This window comes from Anomaloglossus baeobatrachus, chromosome 1, assembly GCF_048569485.1.
Source record: "Anomaloglossus baeobatrachus isolate aAnoBae1 chromosome 1, aAnoBae1.hap1, whole genome shotgun sequence".
NCBI classification, from domain to species: Eukaryota; Metazoa; Chordata; class Amphibia; order Anura; family Aromobatidae; genus Anomaloglossus; species Anomaloglossus baeobatrachus.
In genome coordinates, this window is record NC_134353.1 from 648,305,465 (window position 1) to 648,320,053 (window position 14,589).

The 14,589-nt window shown below is 52.1% G+C and overlaps 1 protein-coding gene across 2 annotated transcripts in view; it reads right to left on the reverse strand.

The window, feature by feature from the left end:
- The window catches only part of OSGEP (O-sialoglycoprotein endopeptidase), a 144,635-nt gene that overhangs the window by 58,871 nt on the left and 71,175 nt on the right, over positions 1–14,589 (reverse strand). For both annotated transcript variants that reach the window (XM_075319838.1, XM_075319845.1), the window contains exons 6-7: positions 10,215–10,264; positions 9,434–9,512 (exon numbers count right to left, since the gene is read on the reverse strand). In XM_075319838.1, coding sequence (XP_075175953.1) covers positions 9,434–9,512; positions 10,215–10,264 — 129 coding nt within the window. The remainder of the gene's footprint in view (positions 1–9,433; positions 9,513–10,214; positions 10,265–14,589) is intronic.

Consider the following 14,589-nt stretch of genomic DNA (forward strand, 5'->3'; position numbering starts at 1 on the left):
TACTTGTCCCTTGAGAGAGCCGAGAGACAAACCCTTGTCCATTCCGGATTGAAGGAAGGAAAGAAACGTGGGTAAGGCAAACGGCCAGGGGGTAAACCCCTTATCAGAGCACCAGGCTAAGAAGATCCTCCAAGCCCTGTGATAGATCTTGGCTGACGTTGGTTTCCTGGCCTGTCTCATAGTGGCAATGACCTCTTGAGATAACCCTGAGGACGCTAGGAGCCAGGACTCAATGGCCACACAGTCAGGTTGAGGGCCGCAGAATTCAGAAGGAAAAATGGCCCTTGAGACAGCAAGTCTGGTCGGTCTGGGAGCGCCCACGGTTGACCCACCGTGAGGTGCCACAGGTCCGGGTACCACGACCTCCTCGGCCAGTCTGGAGCGACGAGGATGGCGCGGCGGCAGTCAGACCTGATCTTGCGCAACACTCTGGGCAGCATCGCCAGAGGAGGGAACACATAAGGCAGTCGAAACTGCGACCAATCCTGAACTAAGGCGTCCGCCGCCAGAGCTCTGTGATCCTGAGACCGTGCCATGAATGCCGGAACTTTGTTGTTGTGCCGAGACGCCATGAGATCGACGTCCGGCGTTCCCCAGCGGCAACAGATCTCTTGAAACACGTCCGGGTGAAGAGACCATTCCCCTGCGTCCATGCCCTGGCGACTGAGAAAGTCTGCTTCCCAGTTTTCTACGCCCGGGATGTGAACCGCGGAGATGGTGGAGGCTGTGGCCTCCGCCCACAGCAGAATCCGCCGAACTTCTTGGAAGGCTTGACGACTGCGAGTGCCGCCCTGGTGGTTGATGTACGCGACCGCCGTGGCGTTGACCGACTGTATGCGGATCTGCCTGCCCTCCAGCCACCAATGGAACGCCTTTAGGGCTAGATACACTGCCCTTATCTCCAGAACATTGATCTGAAGGGAGGACTCTGTCGGAGTCCAGGTTCCCTGAGCCTTGTGGTGGAGAAAAACCGCTCCCCACCCTGACAGACTCGCGTCCGTCGTGACCACAGCCCAGGATGGGGGCAGGAAAGATTTTCCCTTCGACAGAGAAGTGGGAAGAAGCCACCACTGAAGAGAGGTCTTGGCTGCCAGAGAAAGAGAGACGTTCCTGTCTAAGGACGTCGACCTCTTGTCCCATTTGCGGAGAATGTCCCATTGGAGTGGACGCAGATGAAACTGCGCAAAGGGAACTGCCTCCATTGCTGCCACCATCTTCCCCAGGAAGTGCATGAGGCGCCTCAAGGGGTGTGACTGGACCCGAAGGAGAGATTGCACCCCTGTTTGCAGCGAACGCTGTTTGTCCAGCGGTAGCTTGACTATCGCTGAGAGAGTATGAAACTCCATCCCGAGGTAAGTCAGTGATTGGGTCGGAGTCAATTTTGACTTTGGGAAATTGATGATCCACCCGAACCTCTGGAGAGTCTCCAGAGCAACGGTCAGACTGTGTTGACATGCCACCCGGGAGGGTGCCTTGACTAGAAGATCGTCTAAGTACGGGATCACCGAGTGGCCCTGAGAGTGTAGGACTGCCACAACGGATGCCATGACCTTGGTGAAGACCCGTGGGGCTGTCGCCAGGCCGAAAGGCAGTGCCACAAACTGAAGGTGTTCGTCCCCAATGGCGAAACGCAGGAAGCGTTGATGCTCTGGAGCGATCGGCACATGGAGATAGGCATCCCTGATGTCGATTGATGCTAGGAAGTCTCCTTGGGACATCGAAGCGATGACAGAGCGGAGGGATTCCATGCGAAACCGCCTGGTTCTCACATGTCTGTTGAGCAATTTGAGGTCCAAAACGGGACGGAATGAACCGTCCTTTTTTGGCACCACGAACAGGTTGGAGTAAAAACCGCGACCACGTTCCTGAAGGGGAACGGGGATCACCACTCCTTCTGTCTTCAGAGTGTCCACCGCCTGAAAAAGTGCAACGGTTCGCTCGGGGGGGCGGAGATGTTCTGAAAAAACGAGTCGGAGGACGAGAGCTGAACTCTATCCTGTAACCGTGAGACAGAATGTCCCTCACCCATCGGTCTTGGACATGTGGCCACCAGGTGTCGCAAAAGCGGGAGAGCCTGCCACCGACCGAGGATGCGGTTTGGGGAGGCCGAAAGTCATGAGGCCGCCTTGGAGACGGTGCCTCCGGCGGTCTTTGGAGGACGTGACTTAGACCGCCATGCAGAAGAGTTTCTCTGGCTCTTCTGTGGCCTGTTGGACGAGGAGGATTGGGATCTGGCTGAGGGCCGAAAGGACCGAAACCTCGCTTGAATTCTTCGTTGCTGAGGTCTCTTTGGTTTGGGCTGGGGTAAGGACGAGTCCTTTCCCTTGGATTGCTTAATAATTTCATCCAATTGTTCGCCAAACAATCGGTCGCCAGAAAAAGGCAAACCGGTCAAGAACTTCTTGGAAGCAGAGTCTGCCTTCCATTCGCGTAGCCACATGGCCCTGCGGACTGCCACCGAATTGGCGGATGCTACCGCTGTACGGCTAGCCGAGTCCAGGACAGCTTTCATGGCGTAGGATGAAAATACCAACGCCTGAGAAGTCAAAGACGCTACTTGCGGAGCAGAGGTACGGGTGACCGCATTAATCTCAGACAGACAAGCTGAGATAGCCTGGAGTGCCCACACTGCTGCAAAGGCTGGGGCAAAGGACGCGCCTATGGCTTCATAGATGGATTTCATTAGGAGCTCTATCTGCCTGTCCGTGGCATCCTTGAGCGATGAACCGTCAGCCACTGCTACTACGGATCTAGCCGCCAGTCTAGAGACTGGAGGATCCACCTTGGGACATTGAGCCCAACCCTTAACTACGTCAGGGGGGAAGGGGTAACGTGTGTCATTAAGGCGTTTAGTAAAGCGCTTGTCCGGGAAAGCCCTGTGCTTCTGGACAGCATCTCTGAAGTTAGAGTGATCGAAGAAAGCACTCCGAGTACGTTTGGGAAACCTAAACTGGTGCTTCTCCTGCTGTGAGGCCGACTCCTCTATAGGTGGAGTTGGGGGAGAAAGATCTAGCACCTGGTTGATGGACGCTATAAGGTCATTTACTATGGCGTCCCCTTCAGGTGTCTCAAGATTGAGAGCAACGTCAGGGTCAGAGTCCTGGGCTGCGACCTCCGCCTCATCCTCTAGAGCAGGGGTCAGGAACCTTTTTGGCTAAGAGAGCCGTAAACGCTACATATTTTGAAATATAATTCCGCGAGAGCCGTACAATATGTTTAAAGGGCCATTGACAGATCAATCGCTCCAATGTTCACTTAGTACAGCAAGGAATGCTCCTCCCTGCTGTATAAAGCCACAACTGGACTGAAACAATGGTAATTAGCAGTAAAAAAATCAAATAAATAACTTACATTGTGAACTTGCGATGCATGACATCAGTCCAGCAGTCTGGCTTCTTCTTTTTCCTGCGCATGACTGGAAGCTGGCATTCTTCCCACCTGATGTTGAGAGAATGCCAGCTTTGAGGCATTCGCAGAAGAAAGAAGCTGGAATATTGGACATGTCACACAACGCATTGTCAGTTATGTCAATTATCTATTTTATTATTTTACAGCGAATTATTGTTTAGGTCCAGCGGTGGCTTAGTGCAGCAGAGAGGAACACTCCTTTGTGTACTAAGTGACCGCTGGAGCAATTGTATCTGTCAGTGGCCCAGACACCCTGCTTCCCATACAGCCTGCACCCCCCATATCCCACACACACACCCTGCTTCCCATACAGCCTGCACCCCCCATATCCCACACACACACCCTGCTTCCCATACAGCCTGCACCCCCCATATCCCACACACACACCCTGCTTCCCATACAGCCTGCACCCCCCATATCCCACACACACACCCTGCTTCCCATACAGCCTGCACCCCCCACATCACACACACACACACTGCTCCCCATACAACCTGCACCCCCCATATCCCACACACACACACACACTGCTTCCCATACAGCCTGCACCCCCCAGATCTCACACACTACACCCCCATATGTCACATACCCTGCTTCCCATACAGCCTGCACCCCCCATATCCCACACACACACACTGCTTCCCATACAGCCTGCACCCCCCAGATCTCACACACTACACCCCCATATGTCACATACCCTGCTTCCCATACAGCCTGCACCCCCCATATCCCACACACACACACTGCTTCCCATACAGCCTGCACCCCCCAGATCTCACACACTACACCCCCATATGTCACATACCCTGCTTACCATACAGCCTGCACCCCCCCATATCACACACACACACTGCTCCCCATACAGCCTGCACCCCCCATATCACACACACACACTGCTCCCCATACAGCCTGCACCCCCCATATCACACACACACACTGCTCCCCATACAGCCTGCACCCCCCATATCACACACACACACTGCTCCCCATACAGCCTGCACCCCCCATATCCCACACACACACACTGCTTCCCATACAGCCTGCACCCCCCAGATCTCACACACTACACCCCCATATGTCACATACCCTGCTTCCCATACAGCCTGCACCCCCCCATATCACACACACACACTGCTCCCCATACAGCCTGCACCCCCCATATCACACACACACACTGCTCCCCATACAGCCTGCACCCCCATATCACACACACTACACCCCCATATCTCACACACCCTGCTTCCCATACAGCCTACACCCCCATATCTCTCACACCCTGCTTCCCATACAGCCTGCACCCCCCATATCACACACACACACACTGCTCCCCATACGGCCTGCACCCCCCATATCCCACACACACACACACTGCTTCCCATACAGCCTGCACCCCCCAGATCTCACACACTACACCCCCATATGTCACATACCCTGCTTCCCATACAGCCTGCACCCCCCATATCACACACAATACACCCCCATATCTCACACACCCTGCCTGTACCCCAACTTACCCCTCTCAAACACTGTGCACCCCTTCACATCCTTCTGTCAGTCTGCAGCCCTCATATGCCCCTCACCCTGCAGCCTCCTTTCCCCTCATGTCCCCTCTTTTCTTATTACCAGTCATGTGTCCAAATCTCCTTCAGGATTCAGTTCTCTTGCTTTCTGCCCGGCCTCCTGTGTCTCCTCCCACACAGTCACATGGGCGTGACGTCATCGCAGGTCCTGCAGGATGGAGATTCCGTCTGCTGTGCAGGTCAGGACTAGCACTCCTGCAGCTCAGACATGGCTGGTGGCCTCTCCAGGTCAGGGGCCCCTCTACTGACACTGGGCTCCCCTGACTCACAGGCCGGCCACTACACAGCAGCACTACACATAGACGCAGAGCGGCTGCCGGGCCCCTATGTGTACTAGTGCCGCTGTGTAGTGGCCGGCCTGTGAGTCAGGGGAGCCCAGTGTCAGTAGAGGGGCGGCTCACTCGTTCCCCCGCTGATCCGGTCTCCTCGGCGCATCGTCCATTGCTGTCGCTCGCTGACCTCTCAGCAGGCGCGCAGTGATGACGTCACCGCGCTCGCTGCAGAGCTGTCAGAAGAACGCCGACAGTCACAGCGGGGAGAATGATAAGAGAGAGAGCGCGCCGCTCACTCTCTCATCATTGCTCTCAATTGTGCTGGCGCCGGCCCTGATCCTTCCCATAGACAGGTAGGAGCCCTGTCTGCGAGCCAGATACGGCCATCAAAAGAGCCATATCTGGCTCGCGAGCCATAGGTTCCCGACCCCTGCTCTAGAGAGTCCTCAAGCTGAGACCCCGAACAGCGTGATGAAGTCGGGGAAGATTCTAAGCGAGCCCGCTTAGCCGGTCTGGGACTGCGGTCCGTGCCGGAGTCCTCCACGTAATAACTAGAGGCCACCCCAGGAGCACGCTTCGTCGCAGACCGAGAGGGACCTGGGGGCGATCCCGCAGTGCCCGGGGCCTGTGTAAGGGCCGGTCTGGACTGCAAGACTTCTAGTATCTTAGCAGACCATTTGTCCATAGACTGAGCCATGGATTGTGAAAGTGACTCAGAGAGTTTCTCAGCTAAAACTGCAAACTCTGTCCCTGCCACCTGTACAGGGGTAGCCGGCGGTTCTACCTGGGCCGAGGGTCCCACCAGTGCCCCAGGTTCCGGCTGAGCGAGTGCCACAGGGCCCGAGCATTGCTCACAGTGAGGGTAGGTGGAACCTGCAGGTAGCATAGCCGCACAAGTACAGGTTGCAAAATAACCCTGTGTCTTGGCACCCTTGCTCCTTGTGAACGACATGCTGTTGTCTCCCAGGAGAATGATCACTGAGGGATATATAGCCACAAGCTAACAGTACAGCCGAACCGAGAAAATGTATACAAATTATATATATATATATATATATATACAGTTCGGCACTCCAGGGGGACCAGCACCGGGTGACCGGTGTGGCTTACCGACCGCTCAAGCGGTGTGTGACCACCAGATTCCCTGCCTCGGGTCTCCCAGAGCTGCAGCCAGAAGTCCTCCACCGGCAGAATGTGCTTAAAACATGGCTGTCGGCGTTCACAGGGGAGGAGGGAGCCGTGGGCGTAACTACAAAAGTGCGGGAATCTGGTGCCCCAGAGTGATTAGTGAGGGGGGAGGAGGACAGCTAAGTGTGCTCCAGCCCTCACTGTCGGCGTCAGACCGACCGTCCCGCCCTTACCCCTGACTGGCAGGCCCGGGAGCGGGAGTTTAAGGCACTAGGCCGCAAAAGCCGGGGACTTAAGTTAAAACCGCGGCCGGCAAGCAGGCGCGGTCGGCGCGGTAGTCCCGGTCTCATACCAACACCGCAGTCGCTGCAGCGTCTGAGGCCAAAGTGCTCCATGCACCGTCCCCAAGGGGACACAGAGTACCTGTAGATGCAGGGCCCTGTCCCTGATGATACTCAGTCTCCTGTCCGTCAGAATCCCAAAGGGGCTGCGGAGGGAGCCCGGTCCCAGTGCCTGGATGACCGGATAGGATCCCACTTCACCCAGAGCCCCTAAGGGATGGGGAAGGAAAATGGCATGTGGCTCCAGCCTGTGTACCCGCAATGGATACCTCAACCTTAACAACACCGCCGACTTAGTGGGGTGAGAAGGGAGCATGCCGGGAGCCCTGTTAGGGGCCCTCTTTTCTTCCATCCGATACAATCAGCAGCTGCTGCTGACTAAAATGGGAGCATGAGTGAATGTGTGCCTCCTTCAACACAAAGCATAAAAACTGAGGAGCCCGTGATGCACGGGGGGGTGTATAGGCAGAGGGGAGGGGTTACACTTTTTAAAGTGTAATACTTTGTGTGGCCTCCGGAGGCAGTAGCTTTACACCCAATTGTCTGGGTCTCCCAATGGAGCGACAAAGAAAAAAAGATTATGGGTGACATTAAAGGTGGAAAAAGTTTTCAAGTGATTCTTCTTGGTATGACTTTTTACAAGACACAAAAACTTAACAGGGTTGTGTAGACTTATTTTTATATCGACTGTATGTTTATTGGGAGGAGATCCAAGAACTGAGTATGTTGGAATTCAATATGCCTCATCCTTTGCTTTACAAGGAGAGAATTGCTAGGCCTAAGCCACACGGCATGAAAATCGGAGCGAGTGGAATGCGCTAAAACATCGCATTCCACTCGGACCAATATTAGCCTGTGTGTCAGCACCCATGAGCGATTATTTTCTCAGCCCTAATCAGACCGAGAAAACAATCGCAGCATGCTGCGGGTGGGTGGAATGCGATCCTAGTTCCTCTTGCACCCATTCAAGTCTATGGGGCGAGAGAAAAATCACACTGCACTCGCAGTACACCGGTGTATCGCGAGTGCAGGGCGAGAATGGCAATAGCCGGCTACGGAGGAGAGAGGGAGCTAAATCCCTCCCTCTCCTCCGCAGCGCCGGCCCTCCCCTCCACAGCATCAGCCAACCGCTCCTCAGAGCCAGCCCACCCCCCGCTGCTGTGGTCCGATCGCAACTTCGGACCTCAGTCGCAGTGACACTCGGCTCCTGCTGTGCTGCCAGCGTGAGCCAAGTGTCATGCGAGGTTCGCAGTAGTCCCCAGTGTGGCCCTGGCCTTACCATAAGTGTCTGACAGTGGTTAATTTATTTGGCTTTATTAAAATAAAAATTCATGTTTAATTGGGTATGGAAGATTTAAATAAATTCATGACAAACATATTAGAAAAGCAATTTAGTTAAAGGGCAATTCACACTGTGCAAGGCTGTCCGTTCAGACTTAAAATTAGGGATGAGCTGACTTATAGATGTCCGGGTATGTCTGAACCGAAGTCATTGAGGACCCAAACTTTGGTTCTGTAAAATGGTCAAAATAAGGCTAAGGGACTGCAAAATGGGGGAAAGAGCAGGACAATTGCCTTCAATTAAAAATTAATTGAAAAAAATTAATTATCCTAAACAAGTGTGGATAGGGAATTGAGTCAATTATATGCCCCAACAGAGCCTGTTTGCAGAGCTACCCACAGACTAAAAATTATAAACGTGTCCCCACACAGAATTGTTTTTTGTGATTTCGACGCATGTTTTTTTTTTTTTTTAAAAGCACCCAAAGTAAAGTAAGTAGAATTGATAGAAAACAGAGATCCTGCAGCTATAAAATGTCCCCGCCTCCATACATATTATAAACTTCCAGCCTTTAGTATCTTTTATGTGGCACTAAACAGTGTTTAGCCTGCTTTAACTATAAGACGAATTTAAAAAAAAAAAAAAAAAAAAAAAAAATTGGCATGGAGTCCCCCATATTTTTCATAACCAGGAAAGATAAAACAGACAGCTGGTGGCTGGTATTGTGAGGATAGGAAAGTCCACGGTTCTTTGACCCTTCCCAGCCTAAAAATGCCAGCCCGCAGCCTCCCCAGAATTGGTGCATGAGACTAATTCTGGTGCTTTGCTAGGCTCTTGCCCTGGTGTGCTGGTAATCGGGGTAATATTTTTTTGGGTTGATGTCAGCCGTTAATTGACAACTGGCATCAAACCCAGGTGTTAGCAATGGAGAGGAATCTATACGGGACTCCCATTACTAACTTGGTAAGTATAAGGAGAAATTAAAACCCACTAAAATATATTTTTTTAAAAACATTCCCCAACTCCCTCCTTCACGAATGTATTTAAAAAAAATATTTATATTATATATATATATATATATATATATATATATATATATATATAAAGCCATGATGATTCTGAATTACACACATTTTAGTATCTCCTAATACAAGATTATTACCTAGGGGCGGACATAATGGTTAGCCTGTGCAGCCGCACAGGGGCCCAAGAGGTAAGAGGGCCCACTACAACCTACAAAGCAACAAAGCAGCTTCTGTCATAGACATAGAAACAACTATTGCCCTGCAAAGAGCCTATATACTGTTCTTGCACAAGGGCTCTTTTCTGTCTGTCCCTGCCACTGGTGCAATAAAACTTTTGACTGAATATCTGCATACATCCAATTTTTTTATGTTTAACGAGTATGGGAACATGTTTTACCTCAATATATGACAGAATACCAGAGAAGGACACATCCATCCCTTTCACGGTGTAGGGAAGCTCCACAAACTTTTTGCCCCTAAAATAAAGGGAAAGCTTTAAACAAAAATCATCACTACATTAGGCTACATACGCACGCTGCTTTTTTTGCTGCGTTTTTGGCTGCAGTTTCGTTGTCAGAACTTTCTGACATTTGACTTCCCAGCAAAGTCTATGAGAAGTCAGATTTGTCATGCGCACTTTGCAGTTTATTTGTCAGCGTTTTTTTTGTCAAAAGTTTGTGACAAAAAAATGCAGCATGTTCATTCTTCCTGCGTTTTTGTCAACATTTGTCACAAAAACGCAGAAAAAACGCAGGTTATGAAAAACGCAGCAAAAACGCAGCAAAAACGCACCTACAATTACAAGTATTTTTTGTGACATTTCCTGGCTCTCTCTGACAAGGCGCAGTTTTGGCTGCAGTTTGTGAACACAAAAAGATGCAGCGTGGGCATGTAGCCTATGATTACATCTTAGTTAACCCCCTCTGGGCTATCTTGGTCCTATAGTGCCCTCTGGTGGCTAGAGGTTTCATTACAGGGTTCTCTTATTTTATCCTGGTATTCCCCTTCATCTGATTCTGTATGTTGTCTAGCTGCCTGTATATATATTATATATATCTTTTGATCTGATGACTGATAAAATGTGTTTTTTTCATTAAGACTTGCATTAGCTTTTTATTTTTATGATGTACTACTATAGTAAAACAATATACAGACAGTAAACCGCACACCATACTCACTTCTTAGCCATTTGCTCAATGTTGTAGCCAGGGCTGGGATCATTCGATATCTTGAACAAACCAGGAATATGACATGAATTATTATAAATAGCAAATAAATGAAGGGAATTTTGTTTACTTACCGTAAATTCCTTTTCTTCTAGCTCCTATTGGGAGACCCAGACAATTGGGTGTATAGCTTCTGCCTCCGGAGGCCACACAAAGTATTACACTTGAAAAAAAGTGTAACCCCTCCCCTCTGCCTATACACCCTCCCGTGCATCACGGGCTCCTCAGTTTGGTGCAAAAGCAGGAAGGAGAAAACTTATAAATTGGTCTAAGGTAAATTCAATCCGAAGGATGTTCGGAGAACTGAAGACCATGAACCAAAGGAACAATTCCACATGAACAACATGTGTACACAAAAGAACAAACAGCCCGAAGGGCACAGGGGCGGGTGCTGGGTCTCCCAATAGGAGCTAGAAGAAAAGGAATTTACGGTAAGTAAACAAAATTCCCTTCTTCTTTGTCGCTCCATTGGGAGACCCAGACAATTGGGACGTCCAAAAGCAGTCCCTGGGTGGGTAAAAGAATACCTCAATAGCAGAGAGCCGAAAAACGACCCCTTCCTACAGGTGGGCAACCGCCGCCTGAAGGACTCGCCTACCTAGACTGGCATCTGCCGAAGCATAGGTATGCACCTGATAGTGTTTCGTGAAAGTGTGCAGACTAGACCAGGTAGCTGCCTGACACACCTGCTGAGCCGTAGCCCGGTGTCGCAATGCCCAGGACGCACCCACGGCTCAGGTAGAATGGGCTTTCAGCCCCGAAGGAAGAGGAAGCCCCGAAGAACGGTAGGCTTCAAGAATCGGTTCCTTGATCCACCGAGAGAAAGTTGACTTGGAAGCTTGCGAACCCTTACGCTGGCCAGCGACCAGGACAAAGAGCGCATCTGAACGGCGCAGGGGCGCCGTGCGAGACACGTAGAGCCGGAGTGCTCTCACTAGATCTAATGAATGCAAATCCTTTTCACACTGGTGAACTGGATGAGGTCAAAAAGACGGTAAGGAGATATCCTGATTGAGATGAAAAGGAGATACCACCTTAGGGAGAAACTCCGGGATAGGACGCAGAACCACCTTATCCTGGTGAAAAACCAGGAAAGGGGATTTGCATGACAGCGCTGCAAGCTCCGACACTCTTCGGAGTGAGGTAATTGCCAAAAGAAAAGCCACCTTCTGCGAAAGACGTGATAAAGAGACATCCCTCAGCGGCTCGAAAGGTGGTTTTTGAAGAGCCATTAACACCCTGTTAAGGCCCCAGGGTTCCAGCGGACGCATGTAGGGTGGAACTATGTGGCAAACTCCCTGCAGGAACGTGCGGACCTGCGGAAGCCTTGCCAGGCGCTTTTGAAAAAATACTGAGAGCGCCGATACTTGTCCCTTGAGAGAGCCGAGTGACAAACCCTTGTCCATTCCGGATTGAAGGAATGAAAGAAAAATGGGTAAGGCAAAAGGCCAGGGAGTAAAACCCCTATCAGAGCACCAGGACAAGAAGATCCGCCACGACCTGTAATAGATCTTGGCGGACGTTGGTTTCCTGGCTTGTCTCATAGTGGCAATGACATCCTGCGATAAACCCGACGACGCTAGGAGCCAGGACTCAATGGCCACACAGTCAGGTTGAGGGCCGCAGAATTCAGATGGAAAAACGGCCCTTGTGACAGCAGGTCTGAGCGGTCTGGAAGTGCCCACGGCTGACCCACCGTGAGATGCCACAGATCCGGATACCACGACCACCTCGGCCAATCTGGAGCGACGAGAATGGCGCGACGACAGTCGGATCTGATCTTGCGTAACACTCTGGGCAACATCGCCAGAGGAGGAAACACATAAGGGAGTCGAAACTGCGACCAATCCTGAACTAACGCGTCCGCCGCCAGAGCTCTGTGATCTTGAGAACGTGCCATGAAGGCCGGGACCTTGTTGTTGTGCCGTGACGCCATGAGATCGATGTCCGGCGTTCCCCAGCGGCGACAGATCTCTCGAAACACGTCTGGGTGAAGAGACCTCTCCAGAACATTGATCTGAAGGGAAGACTCTATCGGAGTCCAGGTTCCCTGAGCCCTGTGGTGGAGAAAAAACCGCTCCCCACCCTGACAGGCTCGCGTCCGTCGTGACCACAGCCCAGGATGGGGGCAGGAAGGATTTTCCCTGCGATAGAGAAGTGGGAAGAAGCCACCACTGAAGAGAGGTTTTGGCTGCAAGGGAAAGAGAGACGTTCCTGTCGAGGGACGTCGACCTCCTGTCCCATTTGCGGAGAATGTCCCATTGGAGTGAGCGCAGATGGAACTGCGCGAAGGGCACTGCCTCCATTGCTGCCACCATCTTCCCCAGGAAGTGCATGAGGCGCCTCAAGGGGTGTGACCGACCCCGAAGAAGAGATTGCACCCCTGTCTGCAGCGAAAGCTGTTTGTCCAGCGGTAGCTTGACTACCGCTGAGTGAGTATGAAACTCCATCCCGAGGTAAGTCAGTGATTGGGTCGGTGTCAACTTGGACTTTGGGAAGTTGATGATCCACCCGAACCGCTGGAGAGTCTCCAGAGCAACGGTCAGGCTGTGTTGACACGCCACCCGGGAGGGTGCCCTGACTAGGAGATCGTCTAAGTAAGGGATCACCGAGTGGCCCTGAGAGTGCAGGACCGCCACAACGGATGCCATGACCTTGGTGAAGACCCGTGGGGCTGTCGCCAGGCCGAAAGGCAGTGCCACGAACTGAAGGTGTTCGTCCCCGATGGCGAAACGCAGGAAGCGTTGATGCTCGGGTGCGATCGGCACATGGAGATAAGCATCCTTGATGTCGATTGATGCTAGGAAGTCTCCTTGTGACATCGAAGCGATGACCGAGCGGAGAGATTCCATCCGAAACCTTCTGGTGCTCACATGCCTGTTGAGCAGTTTGAGGTCCAGAACGGGACGGAATGATCCGTCCTTCTTTGGCACCACGAACAAGTTGGAGTAGAAGCCGTGACCATGTTCCTGAGGGGGAACGGGAATCACCACTCCTTCTGACTTCAGAACGCCCACAGCCTGAAAAAGTGCGCCGGCCCGAGATGGAGACGGAGATGTTCTGAAGAAACGAGACGGAGGACGAGAGCTGAACTCTATCTTGTAACCGTGAGACAGAATGTCTCTCACCCATCGGTCTTGGACATGTGGCCACCAGGCGTCGCAAAAGCGGGAGAGCCTGCCACCGACCGAGGATGCGGTTCGGGGAGGCCGAAAGTCATGAGGAGGCCGCCTTGGAGGCAGTGCCTCCGGCGGTTTTTTTGGGGGCGTGACTTAGACCGCCACGCATAAGAGTTCCTCTGGCCCTTCTCTGGCCTGTTGGACGGGGAGGATTGGGACTTGGCTGAGGGCCGAAAGGACCGAAACCTCGGTTGTATTTTCCGTTGCTGAGGTCTCTTCGGTTTGGACTGGGGTAAGGACGAGTCCTTTCCCTTGGATTCCTTAATAATTTCATCCAATCGTTCGCCAAACAATCGGTCGCCAGAAAACGGCAAACCGGTTAAGAACTTCTTGGAAGCAGAGTCTGCCTTCCATTCGCGTAGCCACATGGCCCTGCGGACTGCCACCGAATTAGCGGATGCTACCGCTGTACGGCTAGCAGAGTCCAGGACGGCGTTCATGGCGTAGGACGAAAAAGCCGACGCCTGAGAAGTCAAAGACGCAACTTGCGGAGCAGAGGTACGTGTGACCGCATTAATCTCAGACAGACAAGCTGAGATAGCTTGGAGTGCCCACACGGCTGCAAAGGCCGGGGCAAAAGACGCGCCTGTGGCTTCATAGATGGATTTCACCAGGAGCTCTATCTGCCTGTCAGTGGCATCCTTGAGCGATGAGCCATCTGCCACTGATACTACAGATCTAGCCGCCAGTCTAGAGACTGGAGGATCCACCTTGGGACATTGAGCCCAACCCTTAACTACGTCAGAGGGGAAGGGGTAACGTGTGTCATTAAGGCGCTTAGTAAAGCGTTTGTCCGGAAAAGCTCTGTGCTTCTGGACAGCATCTCTGAAGTTAGAGTGATCGAAAAACGCACTCCGTGTACGTTTGGGAAACCTAAACTGGTGTTTCTCCTGCTGCGAAGCCGACTCCTCTATAGGTGGAGTTGGGGGAGAAAGATCTAGCACCTGGTTGATGGACGCTATAAGGTCATTTACTATGGCGTCCCCTTCAGGTGTATCAAGATTGAGAGCGACGTCAGGGTCAGAGCCCTGAGCTGCGACGTCCGCCTCATCCTACAGAGAGTCCTCAAGCTGAGACCCCGAGCAGCGTGAGGAAGTCGGGAAAGATTCCCAGCGAGCCCGCTTAACCGGTCTGGGACTGTGGTCCGT